General features: G+C 52.3%; 1 protein-coding gene across 1 annotated transcript; it reads right to left on the bottom strand.

Moving 5' to 3' along the window:
• Positions 1-9,495: 9,495 nt before the first annotated feature.
• Positions 9,496-13,567, bottom strand: SELENOW (selenoprotein W). The gene is made up of 6 exons (XM_034986887.1): positions 13,422-13,567; positions 11,945-11,969; positions 11,784-11,837; positions 11,531-11,605; positions 11,344-11,442; positions 9,496-9,899 (listed from the first exon to the last, which is right to left on the bottom strand). The coding sequence occupies exons 1-5, from the start codon at positions 13,466-13,468 to the stop codon at positions 11,362-11,364; spliced, it is 282 nt and encodes a 93-aa protein (XP_034842778.1). The 5' UTR covers positions 13,469-13,567; the 3' UTR covers positions 9,496-9,899; positions 11,344-11,361.
• Between the last annotated feature and the right edge of the window lie 506 nt (positions 13,568-14,073).

The following is a 14,073-nucleotide window of genomic DNA, read 5'->3' as shown; positions in this document are numbered from 1 at the left end:
TGTCCTATATGCTCTAATATCCTTACAAAAAGGTCCTTTAAGGCAGGCAGCTTAATCCCTCGCCTCCAAGAGGTCACACCAAACATCAGAGCATTCGAGTGCCTTTCCAAGAAAACAGCAAGTGCCCGAGCTGCATGGGCAAGCACCAGGCCGCCCAGCTGGAGAGCATGGCCCTTAACCTTCTGCGCCAACAAATTGTGCCAAGCCCATCTGCTTCTTGGACTCTTCTGAATAGGACACGTGGACAGCTGGACGTCCATGGGACTCTGGATAACAACCACACCCTCTCCCTGTGCATGGGTGTGAGTCATATGGAGTGTGCCATTTATATGCTCAGCACAGAGCCTGATTTATAGGAAGCACTGAGCAAGTGGGTGGTCTTACCCTTCTGCCACCAGACAAGCCCCCACCCCCCACATCTCCTCCCTCTTCTCCCACCTCTCTGCCCTGCCCGCACCCATGTTTCCCATTTCCTCTCCTTCTCTGGTCTCCCCCTCCCCCGCCCCGCCCATCCCCCAGTCCTTGGGCTTCTCCCCAGCAGGTTTCCTTGGCCTTGACCCGACTTACCACCTGCCCCCACCCTCTTAGGCCAGGTCAGCGTCTGCAGAATCCAAGAATGTTCATAGCAGCTCTATTCATGGCAGACAAAAATGGAGACAGCTCGAGTGGATGGACCAACAAAATTATGGTATATCCATACAGCAGCTGCCACTTAGCAATGGAAAGGAACAAACTATGGATACACACAGCAATATGGGAGAATCTCAAAATCCTTATACTGAGTGGGGAAAAAAGCCAGGCACAAGAGATGATATACTGTGTGATTTCATTTCTATGAAATTCTATAGGAGGCAAAAACACATCTATTTTTATTTATTTATTTATTTGAGAGAGAGAGAATGAGAGACAGAGAGCATGAGAGGGAGGAAGGCCAGAGGGAGAAGCAGACTCCCTGCTGAGCAGGGAGCCCGATGAGGGACTCGATCCCGGGACTCCAGGATCATGACCTGAACCGAAGGCAGTCGCTTAACCAACTGAGCCACCCAGGCGCCCCACATCTATTTTTAACAGAAAGCAAATCGGTGGTCTCCAAGGTTGGAAGCATGGAGAGAAAAGGACTACAAATATGCCCCAAGGAGCTTTGGGGGGTAATGGGTGCTGATATCGGATCAATTACAATGAACACTTCAGACCTGTATACTTTATTTAATGCAAATTAAATAACAATTTTAAAAGTTTAAGGAAAGATTTTTTAGAAGTGTGTAAGCTTTTAATGTAAGGGTTTCTTGGTGAGAAGCGGGGATTTGAGAAGGATTAAGTGAGTCAAATCATATAATTTTTTTTTAAGGGAGGGGGCAGAGGGAGAGAGAGAATCCCAAGCAGGCTCCACACAGAGCACGGAGCCTACTGCAGGGCTCTATCTCAGATAGAGATAGATCTCCTAACCCTGAGTTCATGACCCGAGCCAAATCCAGAGTTAGACATTTAACCGACTGAGCCACCCAGACCCCCCAAATCATATAAATCTTAGCCAAGCCTGAGCTTCTAAGTGCTCAACAAATAGCATCCACCAAGACGATGGTTAATGATAGCATCACATAAAGAACTTTCTCATTGTCTTTTTCTGCTTCTGTCTCTCTCCAACCCTCCACCTGTTGCATCCCTTCCCTGCCTTCTTGTCTGGGTCCCCAGTCTCCATCTGTCACTCAACTCCTCCCAGGTTCCCATCTTCTTCATCTGTTCCTGACCCCCTTCCTCCTTTCCCCTCCTGCATTTTGGACTCTCATCTCTCAGTCTCTGTATCTCTTTCACCCTGAGTCTCTGTAGCATAGAGTAACTCAGGGCTGGACCAGACCCCGGCAGCACCAGGTATCTGCTGTGTAACTTGGGGCAGGCAACTACACCTCTCTGAGCCTCGGCAGTCTCAGCTGGACATGCAACAGGCTGCATGTAGTGACTTCCTTCGCAAGAGCACAACTGGATAGACCCTACCACAGCCAGATGATTGTGTAGCCTTGATCTGATGTGAACTCCACGGTCTTCCTCTCCAGACCTATAACCCCAATCTAGTCATGAGGAAAACTTCAGACAAATTCCATAGAGGGGTGTTCTCCAAAATATCTGACCCATACTCCTCAACACCATCCAGGTCCTCAAAACAAGGAAAGTCTGAGAAACTACCCAAGCTGAATGGAGCCTAAGGTGACGCAGAATGTGGTGTCCAGGACAGGATCCTGGAACAGAAAAAGGACATTCGGGAGAAACTAAGGAAAACTGAATAAACTAAGGGCTTTAGTTAATAAGAGTGTATCAATATTGGTTTACTCATTGTAATAAATGCACCTGCTCAGGTAAGATGTGAATGGAGCGCTGGATATGTATCTTCTTAATTTTTCTGTAAATCTGAAATCACCCCCCCCAACCCTCCTTCCCAGACCTTCCCCCTCCCTCTGTTTCTCCTCTCTGGTGGGAGCGCCCCTCGCCCCCTCTGCTGGGCGCTGCCTCCCCCCTGCTCCCGCTTCCCTCTGCTGCTCCCCTGTGGCTGTCGCCGCAAGAGGTTCTCTGACCCTGCCCTGGTCCCATTTATTTAGCAAATGCTCCAATCCTCTTAGGTCAGCCCGGCCTCAGCAGAGCAGAGAGAGAATTAGATCAGGTGGAGGGGAGGGAAGGGGGGAGACATGTGACAGGCTGTTGGGGGAGGGCAGACATATAACAGAGTGGACAGGCCCGGGGGCTTCCAGGATGCAACAAAAGCTCCTTCCGCTTATCCAACAGACGCTGGTAGGGACAGACACAGAAGGGCATCGGGGAGACAGGTGCAGAGGGCGGGGAGACCCAGCACAGAATCATCGGGGTGGGCAGTGTCGGGCATCTTGACCCGCTGAGTGCCTGCAGATTTCGTTACCTCTCATCTAGATATCTAGGGGGTCTCTAAATAGCATCTCCCTCTGAGGGTACCCTGAGGGTTTTTTTGGCGACGAGGCTGACCCCAGGTCTGAGGTGGGAAAAACCAAGACAAGCCTGGAACATCTTGTCCCCCACAAAGATACGAAGCTCTCAGAGATTACTGAGCTTTTATGTCCAAGGACCCAGGGACCACCTCCAAGAAGCTTCAATTTAAGCTTCAAAAGAAATACATCTGCAACAGGTTGAAATACATCAGAAACATAAACACTGATGGGTTCACAATGGTCCTCAAAAAAGAAAGAAAGAAAAAAAAACTGGAGAAAGTTGAGACTCCAGTGTAATATTCCAAACACTGCTACATTAGGAAGAATCGTGTATTCCTCCTGCCTTTCTTGTGGAAACTGTAATTCGGTGTAAACAAATAGCTAAAGAAGGAACCTTAGAATTAAGTAATCTTGGGGGCGCCTGGGTGGCTCAGTCAGTTAAACATCTGCCTTTGGCTCAGGTCACGATCCCAGGGTCCTGGGATGGAGACCCGCATCGGGCTTCCTGCTCAGTGGGAAAACTGCTTCTCCCTCTGCCTGCGGCTCCCCCCACATGTGCTCTCTCTCTGTCAAATAAAAAAATCTTAAAAAAAAAAAAAAGAAAAAGAAAAGAGCTATTATGCCATGAAAAGACATGGGGGAAAGTTAAATGCATATTCCTAATTGAAACAAGCCAATCTGAAAAGGCTACATACTGTATAATTCCAACTACATGATATTCTGGAAAAGAGAAAACTAGGGACACAGTATAGCGATCAGAGGTTTCCAGGAATTAAGGGGGAGGGATGAACAGATGGAGCACAGAGGATTTTGAGGGCAGTGAGGGTGTTGCAATGGGGAATACATGTAGGGTATTATAGGGTACTGTGATGGTGAATACATGTCATTATATATTTGTCAAAACCCATAGAATGTACAACACCAAGAATGAACCCTAATCTAAATTATGGACTCGAGGTGATAACGTGTCAATAGAATTTCACTGATTGTAACAGAAGTACCACTATCGTGGGGGGGGGGTTGTCGATTTGGGGGAGGCCATGCGTATGTGAGGGTAGGTGGTATACAGGAACTCTCTGGATTTTCTGCTCAACTTTGCTGTGAACCTAAAACTGCTCTGAAAAAATAAGGTCTTCTTTTTTAAATATTTTATTTATTTGACAGAGAGAGAGCACAAGCAGGGGGAGCAGGAAAGGGAGAAGCAGGCCCCCTGCTGAGCAGGGAGCCTGATGCAGGGCTCAATCCCAGGACCCTGAGATCATGACCTGAGCTGAAGGCAGATGCTCAACTGAATGAGCCACCCAGGGACCCCCGGATAGGCACATCTATAAAGTAGATTAGTGGGTACCATCAGATGGAGGGAGGGAGGAATGAGAGGTGGGTGCTTAATGGGTTCAGAGTTTCTTTTTGGAATGATGAAGTGTTCTGGAACTGGAAAGTAGTGATATTTGCACATGATTGGAAATGTACTAAATGTCACCAAATCAATCGTGTACCTTAAGATAGTTAAAATGGTAAATTTTAGGTTATGTGTATTTTACTTCGATTCAAAAAACTGCAGGGTGACAGGTACAAAAAGAAAGTGTGCTGGCGGGGTGTCTTCCTCTTCCTTCCTGTTTTGGACACAGATGTGATGCCTGGAGTTGCAATGGCCATCTTGCCACCATGAGGCAAAGAAGCAAGCAGATAAAAACCCAACAAACTAAAGAGAAGAGAATAAAAAGAACAATTCTGAAACCTTGATCACATTGTTGAGCTGACCACCAACCTCAAGACTTCTTAACAATACATGTCCTTGAATTTCTTTTAAATAGGCTCCACCCGCAATGTGGGGCTTGAACTCACGCCCCTGAGATCAAGAGTCCCACGCTCTATGGGCTGAGCCAGCCAGGTGCCCCAATAAATGTCCTTGAAGTTAAAAAAAAAAAAAAAAAAAACACAACTTTTTTTAAGGTGAGAGGAACAGCCTGTCATGAGGCACTGTGACATGGAGCCGCTGCGAGGTAGGGCTGAGGGGAGAGGGGGGTTCAGTCTTTCCCCCAGATGGAGAAAAGTCAGGAAGGGCAGGGAGGCAAGACAAGCAGTTCTCTGAATCACAGGGAAGATGCTACAGAAGCGTCGAGGGCAAAACCTCTCATTTTGCACTTGATCCTGGTGACGCCCAGCCTCCACCTGGCGTTGCTTTGATACCTCACCCCCATTTCCCTTGCTTCCTCCCTCCATTAAATCATCACCCTGATAGGTGAGGACATTTGTCTGAGGTCCCACAGCCAGCAAGTACTGAAGCTGGGACTGGTTATAGACTAAATGGAAGGGGCCCAGAGAGAGCCCTTGAAGAGAGAGAAGATATACTTTTCCCTTCTGTGTATTTATTTGAAAAGGGTCATGTCACCACGCCAAACATGGTGATTCACTCGACTACACGAAATCTCAACGACCAGAAGGGGATGCTCTGGTTACCCGGAGGGATGCGGGGGTGCTGTTCTCAAAATGGCCACACGGTGTCGCTGTTGGACAAGAATTCACTGTGTCTCCCGGTTCCGGAAAGGAGGGACCTTCCCGGCTGCATTCTTTTTGTTCTTGAAGGTGTGAACTGTCCCAGTTAAGCAAAAATAGGATCGTGGCACTTTCTCTTCCAGGCACAAGGTAAAATTAAAATAAAAGGACCAGGGTAGGTATTTCTAGCGCTCACCAATTGTTCCAGATCACCTCCCCTTCCTGAATACAGGAAGACTGCAGTCCCCTGCCCAGTTCTGCCGGTGGGCGGGGCCGTGTGCCCGTTCTGGCCAATGGGCTGCGAGGAGAGCGGGTGAGCGTCACTTCCTTGCTGACGCCTTTAAGAGACGGTGCATGGGTCTCTCTGCTCTTCCCCAGCCAGGTGTTCTGAGGATGCTGTGGGTCCAGACGCAGCAACAGGAGTCTCCAGAAGTTTAGATCTGCAGCTGCTCAATAAGGGAACTGGGGGCGCCTGGGTGGCTCAGTCCGTTAAGCATCTGCCTTCAGCTCAGGTCATGATCTCAGGGTCCTGGGATCGAGCCCCCCTTGGGCTCTCTGCTCGGTGGGGAGTCAGCTTCTCCTTCTCACTCTCCCTCTGGGCTCGCTCTCTCAAATAAATAAATAAAATCTTTTAAAAAAAATAAGGTAACCATTGGCACATGCCATGCGTATTTGATTGTAAATTTATTTTTAATTATTTATTTTTTTTTTTAGATTTTATTTATTTATTTTGAGAGAGAGAATGAGAGACAGAGAGCATGAGAGAGGGTCAGAGGGAGAAGCAGACTCCCTGCCGAGCAGGGAGCCCGATGCGGGACTCGATCCTGGGACTCCAGGATCATGACCTGAGCCGAAGGCAGTCGCTTAACCAACTGAGCCACCCAGGCGCCCTATTTTTTATTTTTTAAAAAGATTTATTTGAGAGAGAGAGAGCATGTGCACAAGGGGGAGGGGCAGAGGAAGAAGGAGAGAGAGAATCTTAAGCAGGCTCCACGCCCAGCGTGGAGCCAGATGCAGGGCTCAGTCCCATGACCCCAAGACCACCACCCCAGCCAAGACCAAGAGTGGGATGCTCAACCGACTTCACCACCCAGGCGCCCCTGAATGTAAATTTAAATAAAGTAAAATAACACATTCAGCAGCTCCTCAGTGACACTCACCACATTTCAAGTGCTCAACAGCACCGTGGAGCCGGCAGCCATATTGTTGCACGGAAAAAGTCCATCCTCAAAGAAAATTCTGCTGGACAGTGCCTCTCTAGACCACTGAACGCACGCACAAAGGACAGTTGCCCTGGAGAGGACTTTGCATGTGTTGTGTTCATCCATTGAGATTTGGGTTTGGTTTTGTTTACTTGTTTCCACTGAAGCATAACCTAGCCTAGCCTCACACGTCGGATGTCTTGCGTAAAGGGCTTGAGAGTTTTGTGTCATTTAAATTGTCAATTGGCGGGGCGCCTGGGTGGCTCAGTCGTTAAGCGTCTGCCTTCGGCTCAGGTCATGATCCCAGGGTCCTGGGATCGAGTCCCACATCGGGCTCCCTGCTCTGCAGGAAGCCTGCTTCTCCCTCTCCCACTCCCCCTGCTTGTGTTCCTGCTCTCGCTATCTCTCTCGCTGTCAAATAAATAAATAAAAATCTTAAAAAAAAAAATTGTCAATTGGCAGCACAACCAACGCTAAGCCAAATGGAGAAGTGAGAGCTGCAGGTGGTGTCGCTAGGCAGACCCCAATATGAACTGAGCGGGCAGACGGGGTCAAGGTCAGGCTCCGACAAGTCTTAGTTGCCCACTTTCTGTGATCTGTCTCTACCTGGCTTAGAACGCAGCCACCAAAGAATAGTTTGACTAAGAAAAGCGTCAGAATCCTTAGAAATGAAGACATGCTCGGGGGTGGGGAGCACTGTTTCTCACTGCTATTGTTGATGGTTGTCTTGGGACTTTTCCCGGAAATCACAGCGTATAGATCAGCGGAACACAGGCACAACCTCGTGAGCCATCGGCATTGACTTCAGGCAGGAACCACATCATCTCTGTCCTCCTGGAACGAGCGGCTCAGGTTTGAGAGTTCTTCAGCTTAGAACTGTATCTGAGTTGAGGCAAGTGGCCTCCATAATTCCAAAAGCATTAAGAGCTCCCCAGTGCTGAGGAATCTAACGGTCTTTGTGTGACCCACCACCGTAGAGGTTAGAAAATATCATTGCTGGGCGCCTGGGTGGCTCAGTTGGTTAAGCGACTGCCTTCGGCTCAGGTCATGATCCTGGAGTCCCTGGATCGAGTCCCGCATCTGGCTCCCTGCTCCGCGGGGAGTCTGCTTCTCCCTCTGACCCTCCCCCCTCTCATGTGCTCGCTCTCTCTCATTCTCTCTCTCAAATAAATAAAATCTTAAAAAAAAAAAAGAAAATAAAATATCATTGCCATGGACCCAGCAATTTCGCTTCTAGGCGTACACCCAAAGGAACCGAAAACAGGTGTTCAGACAAACCCTTGTGAACTCATGATCACAGTGGCATGATTCACAGGAGCCAGAAAGTAGAAAAACCTAAATGTCCATCAGCTGAGGAACTGATAGACAAAAGGTGGCGGATCCATACAGTGGAATATTCTTCAGCCACAAGAAAGAAAAAAAAAAGGAATAAATGCTGATCCATGCTACTATGGGGATGAACCTTGAAAACATTACACTAAAGTGAAAGCAGCCAAGACACAAAAGGCCACGCATTGTATGATCCCCTTTTATATGAAATCTTCAGAATAGGCACATCCCGCAGAAACAGAAAGCAAATTACTGGTTGCTCGGGGCGGGGAGTGGAGGGGTTTCCCTCTGTGGTGGTGAAAATGTTCTCAAATTGTTGTGCTGCGTGCTTGTTATCTGTGAATAGAGTAAAGCCGTCAAATTATACACTTTAAAGGGCTGTTGGGGGCGCCTGGGTGGCTCAGTCAGCTAAGTGTCTGCCTTCGGCTCAGGTCACGATCCCAGGGTCCTGGGATCGAGCCCCGCATCGGCCTGCTTCTCCCTCTCCCTCTCCATTGTTCTCCCTGCTTGTGCTCTGTCAAATAAAATCTTTAAAAAAAAAAAAGAAAGAAAAGAAAGAAGAAGAAAGAAAGAAAAAGAAAAGAAGAGAAAGGAAAGGAAGAAAGAGAAAGAAAGGAAGAAAGAAAAGAAGGAAGAAAGGAAAGGGAAGGAAGGAAGGAAGAAAAAGAAAGGAAAAAAGGGAAAAAAAGAAAGAAAAGAAAGAAAGAAAGAAAGAAAGAAAGAAAGAAAGAAAGAAAGAAAGGAGAAAGAAAGAAAGAAAGAAAGAAAGAAAGAAAGAAAGAAAGAAAGAAAGAAAGAAAGAAAAGAAAAGAAAAGAAAAGAAAAAAGAAAAGAAAGAAATGGCCCTCCCTGAAAGGTGTCCTGAGATACCAAGTCAGTGGTCTGTTTGAAGTGAGACTGGAGTGGCCAGCCTCCCTGCGGGTCTTACAAATGGTCCAGACCCATGAAAAATTCCTAAGTGGGCTTGTGAGACTTCTGATCACTTCCCCCCCCCCGACAGTCCCAACGCTGTGGTCCGAGGGGCGCCCGAGTCTCTATCCTCCGCCTGAGAGGCCGTTAACAGCCAACCCAGCCCCGTGCCGTCATGTGAAGGCTGGCCACGGGGTCCTCAGCGAGCTTGTCCGCCGCCGCCATTTGCCAATCTTGCTCTACCAGGGGCTAATCCAACTCAACCAATTCCTAATTTCGCTGGCAAGTGCTAGAGCCCACCCAGGATCCCAGTCCCCTAGCCAGTGGGCTCAGCCCTGTGACTTGCTCCAAGAGCCGACAGAATGGAGCATGGAAACGGCTCTCCTATACTCTCAAGGTGGTGACCAAAGCTGGCTCTGACGTCCCAGGACTCCTCTGCTTTCTGTCCCATTGCTGCTGGACTCACCAGCCCACCCAGATGCAGAGGAAGGGTGCGAGCCCCAGCTCCCATGGGAGCCCTGTCATCGTGGGCTGAACTCAGTACCCCTGCCTCAAGCTCACATGCTGAAGCCCAGATTCCATGGGAAAAACGGACACTCACAGACCCGTTCTGTTAAGCTCTTCCAATGTTTATTGAATAGTGAACTGCTGTCGATACTGCTGAACTCTGCCACTCACTCACCCGGATCCCTCTCTTGGCCACCCTGAGAAGGAAGCCAGGAGCAGGACCACCCCAAATGCCAGAGAGTAGTCAGGGGGCTGGGGGATGTGGGGAGATGGGAAAAGGCGGTGGGGGGAAGAGGAAGGAGCAAGGCAGGCAGGGTGCAGGGCTACACTCTGGGGGGCTGGGGGGCACACACGCGCACACACACAGGCAAGGACCAGGGGCATCAGTCTTTGCCCCCACTCGGCGGCCGCAGGGACATCAGGGAAAGACCAGGCGTCCATGAGACATTTCAGTCCTTCCCATCATGAAGCGTCTGCCACGAGGGGCTGGGCCAAGGTCACTGGACTGTGCAGAGAAGAGGTGGAGAGGAGTCAGCTTGCAGGGGATGAGACCAGTGGGGACCCCATGACAAAGAGAGACAAGTGATGGGCAAAATGCAGTCCCAGGGAGAAACTGAGGCACAAGGACAACTGGATGCCCAGGAGGGAAAAGTTGTAATCCAACAGGCAAAGTGGGTCAAGACTTAGTTCTCAATAAAGCTGGGGGGCGGGGGGGGTGGGTTGCTGGACAGCCACTAGCAGAGACGACAGGACACCTGTCACCTGTGCCCCACGGGAACACTTGCTCTCCGGACAAGCCGTCCGCTGAAATGGGTTTCCGTGATGCCGGTGACAGCCCACGCCCTCCGCGAGCCCCGGGAAGACCGCGGGGACAATGAGGTATCCTGGTCCTGCCCCATCGCCTCTCCCCTTCGCTGACTTTCACGGCTATCCTGTCGCTATCATCATCTGTAACCACGCGTGTAACTTTGCTGATTTCTGGAAGTCCTTCTAGCGAATCCCTGAACCCGGGGATGGTCTTAGGGACCCCTGGGAATTGCACCCACAAAAGAGGCCAACAAGAGCCCCCACTCCCTCCTTTCCCTTACATAAATCCCATTTTTGCTTATGCGGGATGAAAGCATCCACTGATGGGACCTCTCGGAACCCCAGGCAACCTCGTGCTGATGTAAGTAGCCCCCTGTGAGTTACCGAGAGCTTCGAGAAGCAGCTAAGAAGCCACTACTGGTGTTTATGCCAGGGATGTGCTCTATTTCGGGTTTTAAGACTTGCAAGCCCTGCCCCCATCCTCACAGCCGAGGCACATAACTGAGTCCGCTCAAGCCGCTTCGGAATTATGTAATTCTTGACTTTCTCTGTGTTACTTTGGGGAGCCCTCCATTTCAGACCTGCACGGGAAGCAAGACACCGCTTTGTGCGTATCGCATTAATTCAATCCGCACGTTCAAATTCACAGCGAAGGTGACCTCGCTCTGCCCTAGTAAAGGACTCTAAGAAACAGAACTTGAATTTCAAGCATTTGGAAACCAGTCCGCTGGAGCCAAGCCTCCTGGGGACAGGAACTTGGGTCCACCATATACTGGGATGGAAGAGTCCGTTCCGGAACAACAGGGGAGAAGGGGGAGAGACTGGTGCTCAAGTAGAGAGAATGGGAGAGTACGGCCAGGCTCTCAGTGTCAGGAGCCAGAACCTGGTTCTGGAGTGGGCTAGCATCGGGTGCCCAGGTGCCCAGTTCTAGAAGAGGTGGGGTTTGGAGCTCATCTGGAACACACGGGCTTGGAAACGGGAAATCAGGCTCGGGAGGTACTGAAAAGCAGTTCTATGACCCAGAGAATCATATGGACGCCACTACCCATTCTAGATAATATCGGGTCGGAAACGAGTCTTAGGTTCGGAGTACGTTAGGAACTGGCTGTCGACTGCGGTGTGTAGGAGATGGGACCCCTCACCTCTGCCTTCAGGGCACATTAGCCCTGAGCCAAGGCGGCCTTGATGGCGGCCACCAGCTTCAGAAACTTGCTCTCTGTGTCCACGTAGCCATCACCTCTCTGGGGAGGGGAAGAAGAGGGAAGGGGTGAGATCCCAACACCCAGCCAGCCTGAGAACAAGGCGAGACGGACGGACAGACACCATTACCTTCTTGGAGTGAACCAACTTCCCGGCTACCATCACTTCAAAGAAGCCGGTGGCCTGGGGAGTCCCCTCGCCGCACTGGGGAGAGAGATGTTGTTGGAGGGGCCGAGCGGCCCACTTGGGGACACCTGCACCTTCCCGGGAAATGGAGATTATGGGGGTGAAGGGCAGCCCAAACCACCCTGCTGCCGCCTCAGGGTTGAGGGACACACAAGGAGACCCATCTCTGATTCTCTTCCCCATCCCCAAGACTCACGATGTCCAGGCATCCGGGGAACTCATCTTCTAACTTCTTCTTGAGCTGAAGATACTGGGAAGGAGGCGTGGGGGGTCACAACTGTGGTCAACAGGGGCCAGACCAGCTCGCCCTCCTCCCTCATCTTCCAGGGACATCTCGGGGCTGGCCCCTCCACTTACCTTGGACTTGTACCCTCAAGCGCCACTGGTGGGAGAGAGTCCAAGAGAGTGGGTCCCAGGTGAGAGAGAGAGAGAGAGAGAGAGAGAGAGATGGTGGGGATCCGGGGAGAGGAGGAAGAGGAGAAGAGGCAGGCGGGTGGGGGGTGGGGGAGACCCAGGGAAACGTAAGGGGGCCCAAAAAGACATGAAGAGGAACGCAGACAATAAAACCAAAGAGGGGACAGAGAGAGGAGAGGACAGACACGCAGAGAATGTTGGAAGGGGCACGGGGACGGGGGACAGGAGGTGGACACCCACACACAAGGAAAACCGATACAGAGCAGGGGAGCCAAGAGACGGAGAGGGGGCGCAGAGCAAGTGGGTGACAAGGAGAGACCATAGGTATGAGACACAGGCGGGAGGGAGGGAACAAAAAACGGGGTTAGGATGAGAACCAAAGAAGCAGCACCCCCACCCACAGCCCCGGGTGGTGGGGTAAGGTGTCCCGAAAACCTTTACTCCCGGATTCCCAGGTCCTCCCAGTCCTGAGGCCGGAATCCAAACGCTTCCCCAACCCCCACGACAGGCTATTTCAGGACAGGCCGCGTGGGGCCTCAAAATGTCACTCCACCCTCCGCTTTGCTTGCGGAGGGTGCGGGGACATTTCTAACGCGCCCGCCCGCAGATCGGAGCCTTTCAGAATCAGCGGCTGCCCCAGGGCATTTCACTCCAGCTTCGGACCTGACCCCACCCTCCCCTATAAGGAAGACGGAGCTAATATTCTCCTCCTGCAAGCACTTTCTGGGAGGTGCAATGCGCTGATCGTGCATTTACTAAGCGCCCACAGGCAGGCCTGTCTTTGCAAGTCCGCACAGTGCTAGGTGCCCGCAGGGGGACGGAGCAGTCAACGAGAGAGAAAATCCCCTGTCCACTCGGGGCTTTTTCACGCTAGCGGGGAAGCTGGCTCAAACATGCACTCCCTGCGTGGTCACTACCGAGATCACGCTCTCACCCTCTGCAGATGGGGAAACCCAGACCCGAAAGGAAGGAGGGCTACTAACGATGGGCACCCACAGTCTTCATTCCTTTCAAACCCACGCTGGAACATTCTCGAACCTTCCCGACTCTCGCCGTCCCCACCCCATGACCGTTCATGGTGCTGGGGGAGGGGAAACCTAAATGCTGACAGAGGCTCCTCTCCCATTTTAAAAGTGACCCCCCCACCCGCTCCGCAAACGGAGCCCCCGGAGTCGGGTGTCTTAAATGGCCACACACGTGTCTCGGTTCCACCTTCGATAACCTGAGCTGTCCTGAGTGCCACGCACTGCGGAGGTGGATCAACGCCCTTCCTTCCCGCCGGTCCCCTCACGCCCACCCCACCCGCAGGAACCCCTTTTCTCGGGGAGGGATCTCGTGGGTCCAGCCCCCAAGCCCCAGCGCCCAGCACCGTCGGGCCGAGGGGGGGTCGCGGAGGGGGACCCCTGGCCGTCGTGCTTACCAATAAACGACGCGGATGGCGAGGGCCATGGCTGGGGACCGTAGCATGGGCGGGACGCGGACGGCGACCCACCTGGGGCGGGGACGGGCGAACTCCGCGGCCCCGCGCCCGCCGCACAAAGGTGGTTACTCGGCGTTCCACGGCGCGAACCAACGCGGCGGGGGAGCGGGGACGGCGGGGGACGGCGGGCCCCCACGGCGGGGGTCCAGGGACCCTGCGGCCCGCCACCCTGAGCCCCCACGCAGTACCCTCCCTTCCCCCGCTGGGGTCAGGCTGCGTCCCGACAGAAGCCCCGGGGGAAGCCTCTGCGCGTCCCCTCCCGGTCCCCCCTCCGAGCCAGAATGGTATGGCCCCGCGGGGCGGGGTTTGGGACCCGAGGATCGGCGAAGAAAACACAATTGCCAAGGAGGGTGGTGGTTTTCCAGCGTGGGCCGGGAGGGGGCAGCTCTCGGGCCCCTTTCCTCCCGGGGAGAGGGTGGGAGGGCCGAGTCCGAAAGCACTGGGGTACGCAGGGGCCCGCCCGGGAAGCCCAGGTCTCCAGCGCGCCCCTCGGGCCGGGCAGCTGGACCCGGGCGCCGCCTGAGCGCCGTGGCAGTTCCTCCTCTGGCGCTTTCCAGCTCCCTCCGAGGGGAGGGGTTCAGGAAAGTGCTGG

Source organism: Mirounga leonina, unplaced genomic scaffold, assembly GCF_011800145.1.
Source record: "Mirounga leonina isolate KUSES-001 unplaced genomic scaffold, KU_Mleo_1.0 Mir_376, whole genome shotgun sequence".
NCBI classification, from domain to species: Eukaryota; Metazoa; Chordata; class Mammalia; order Carnivora; family Phocidae; genus Mirounga; species Mirounga leonina.
Note: the sequence above shows the minus strand (reverse complement) of the source record. Positions and strands in the feature narration are given on the sequence as shown.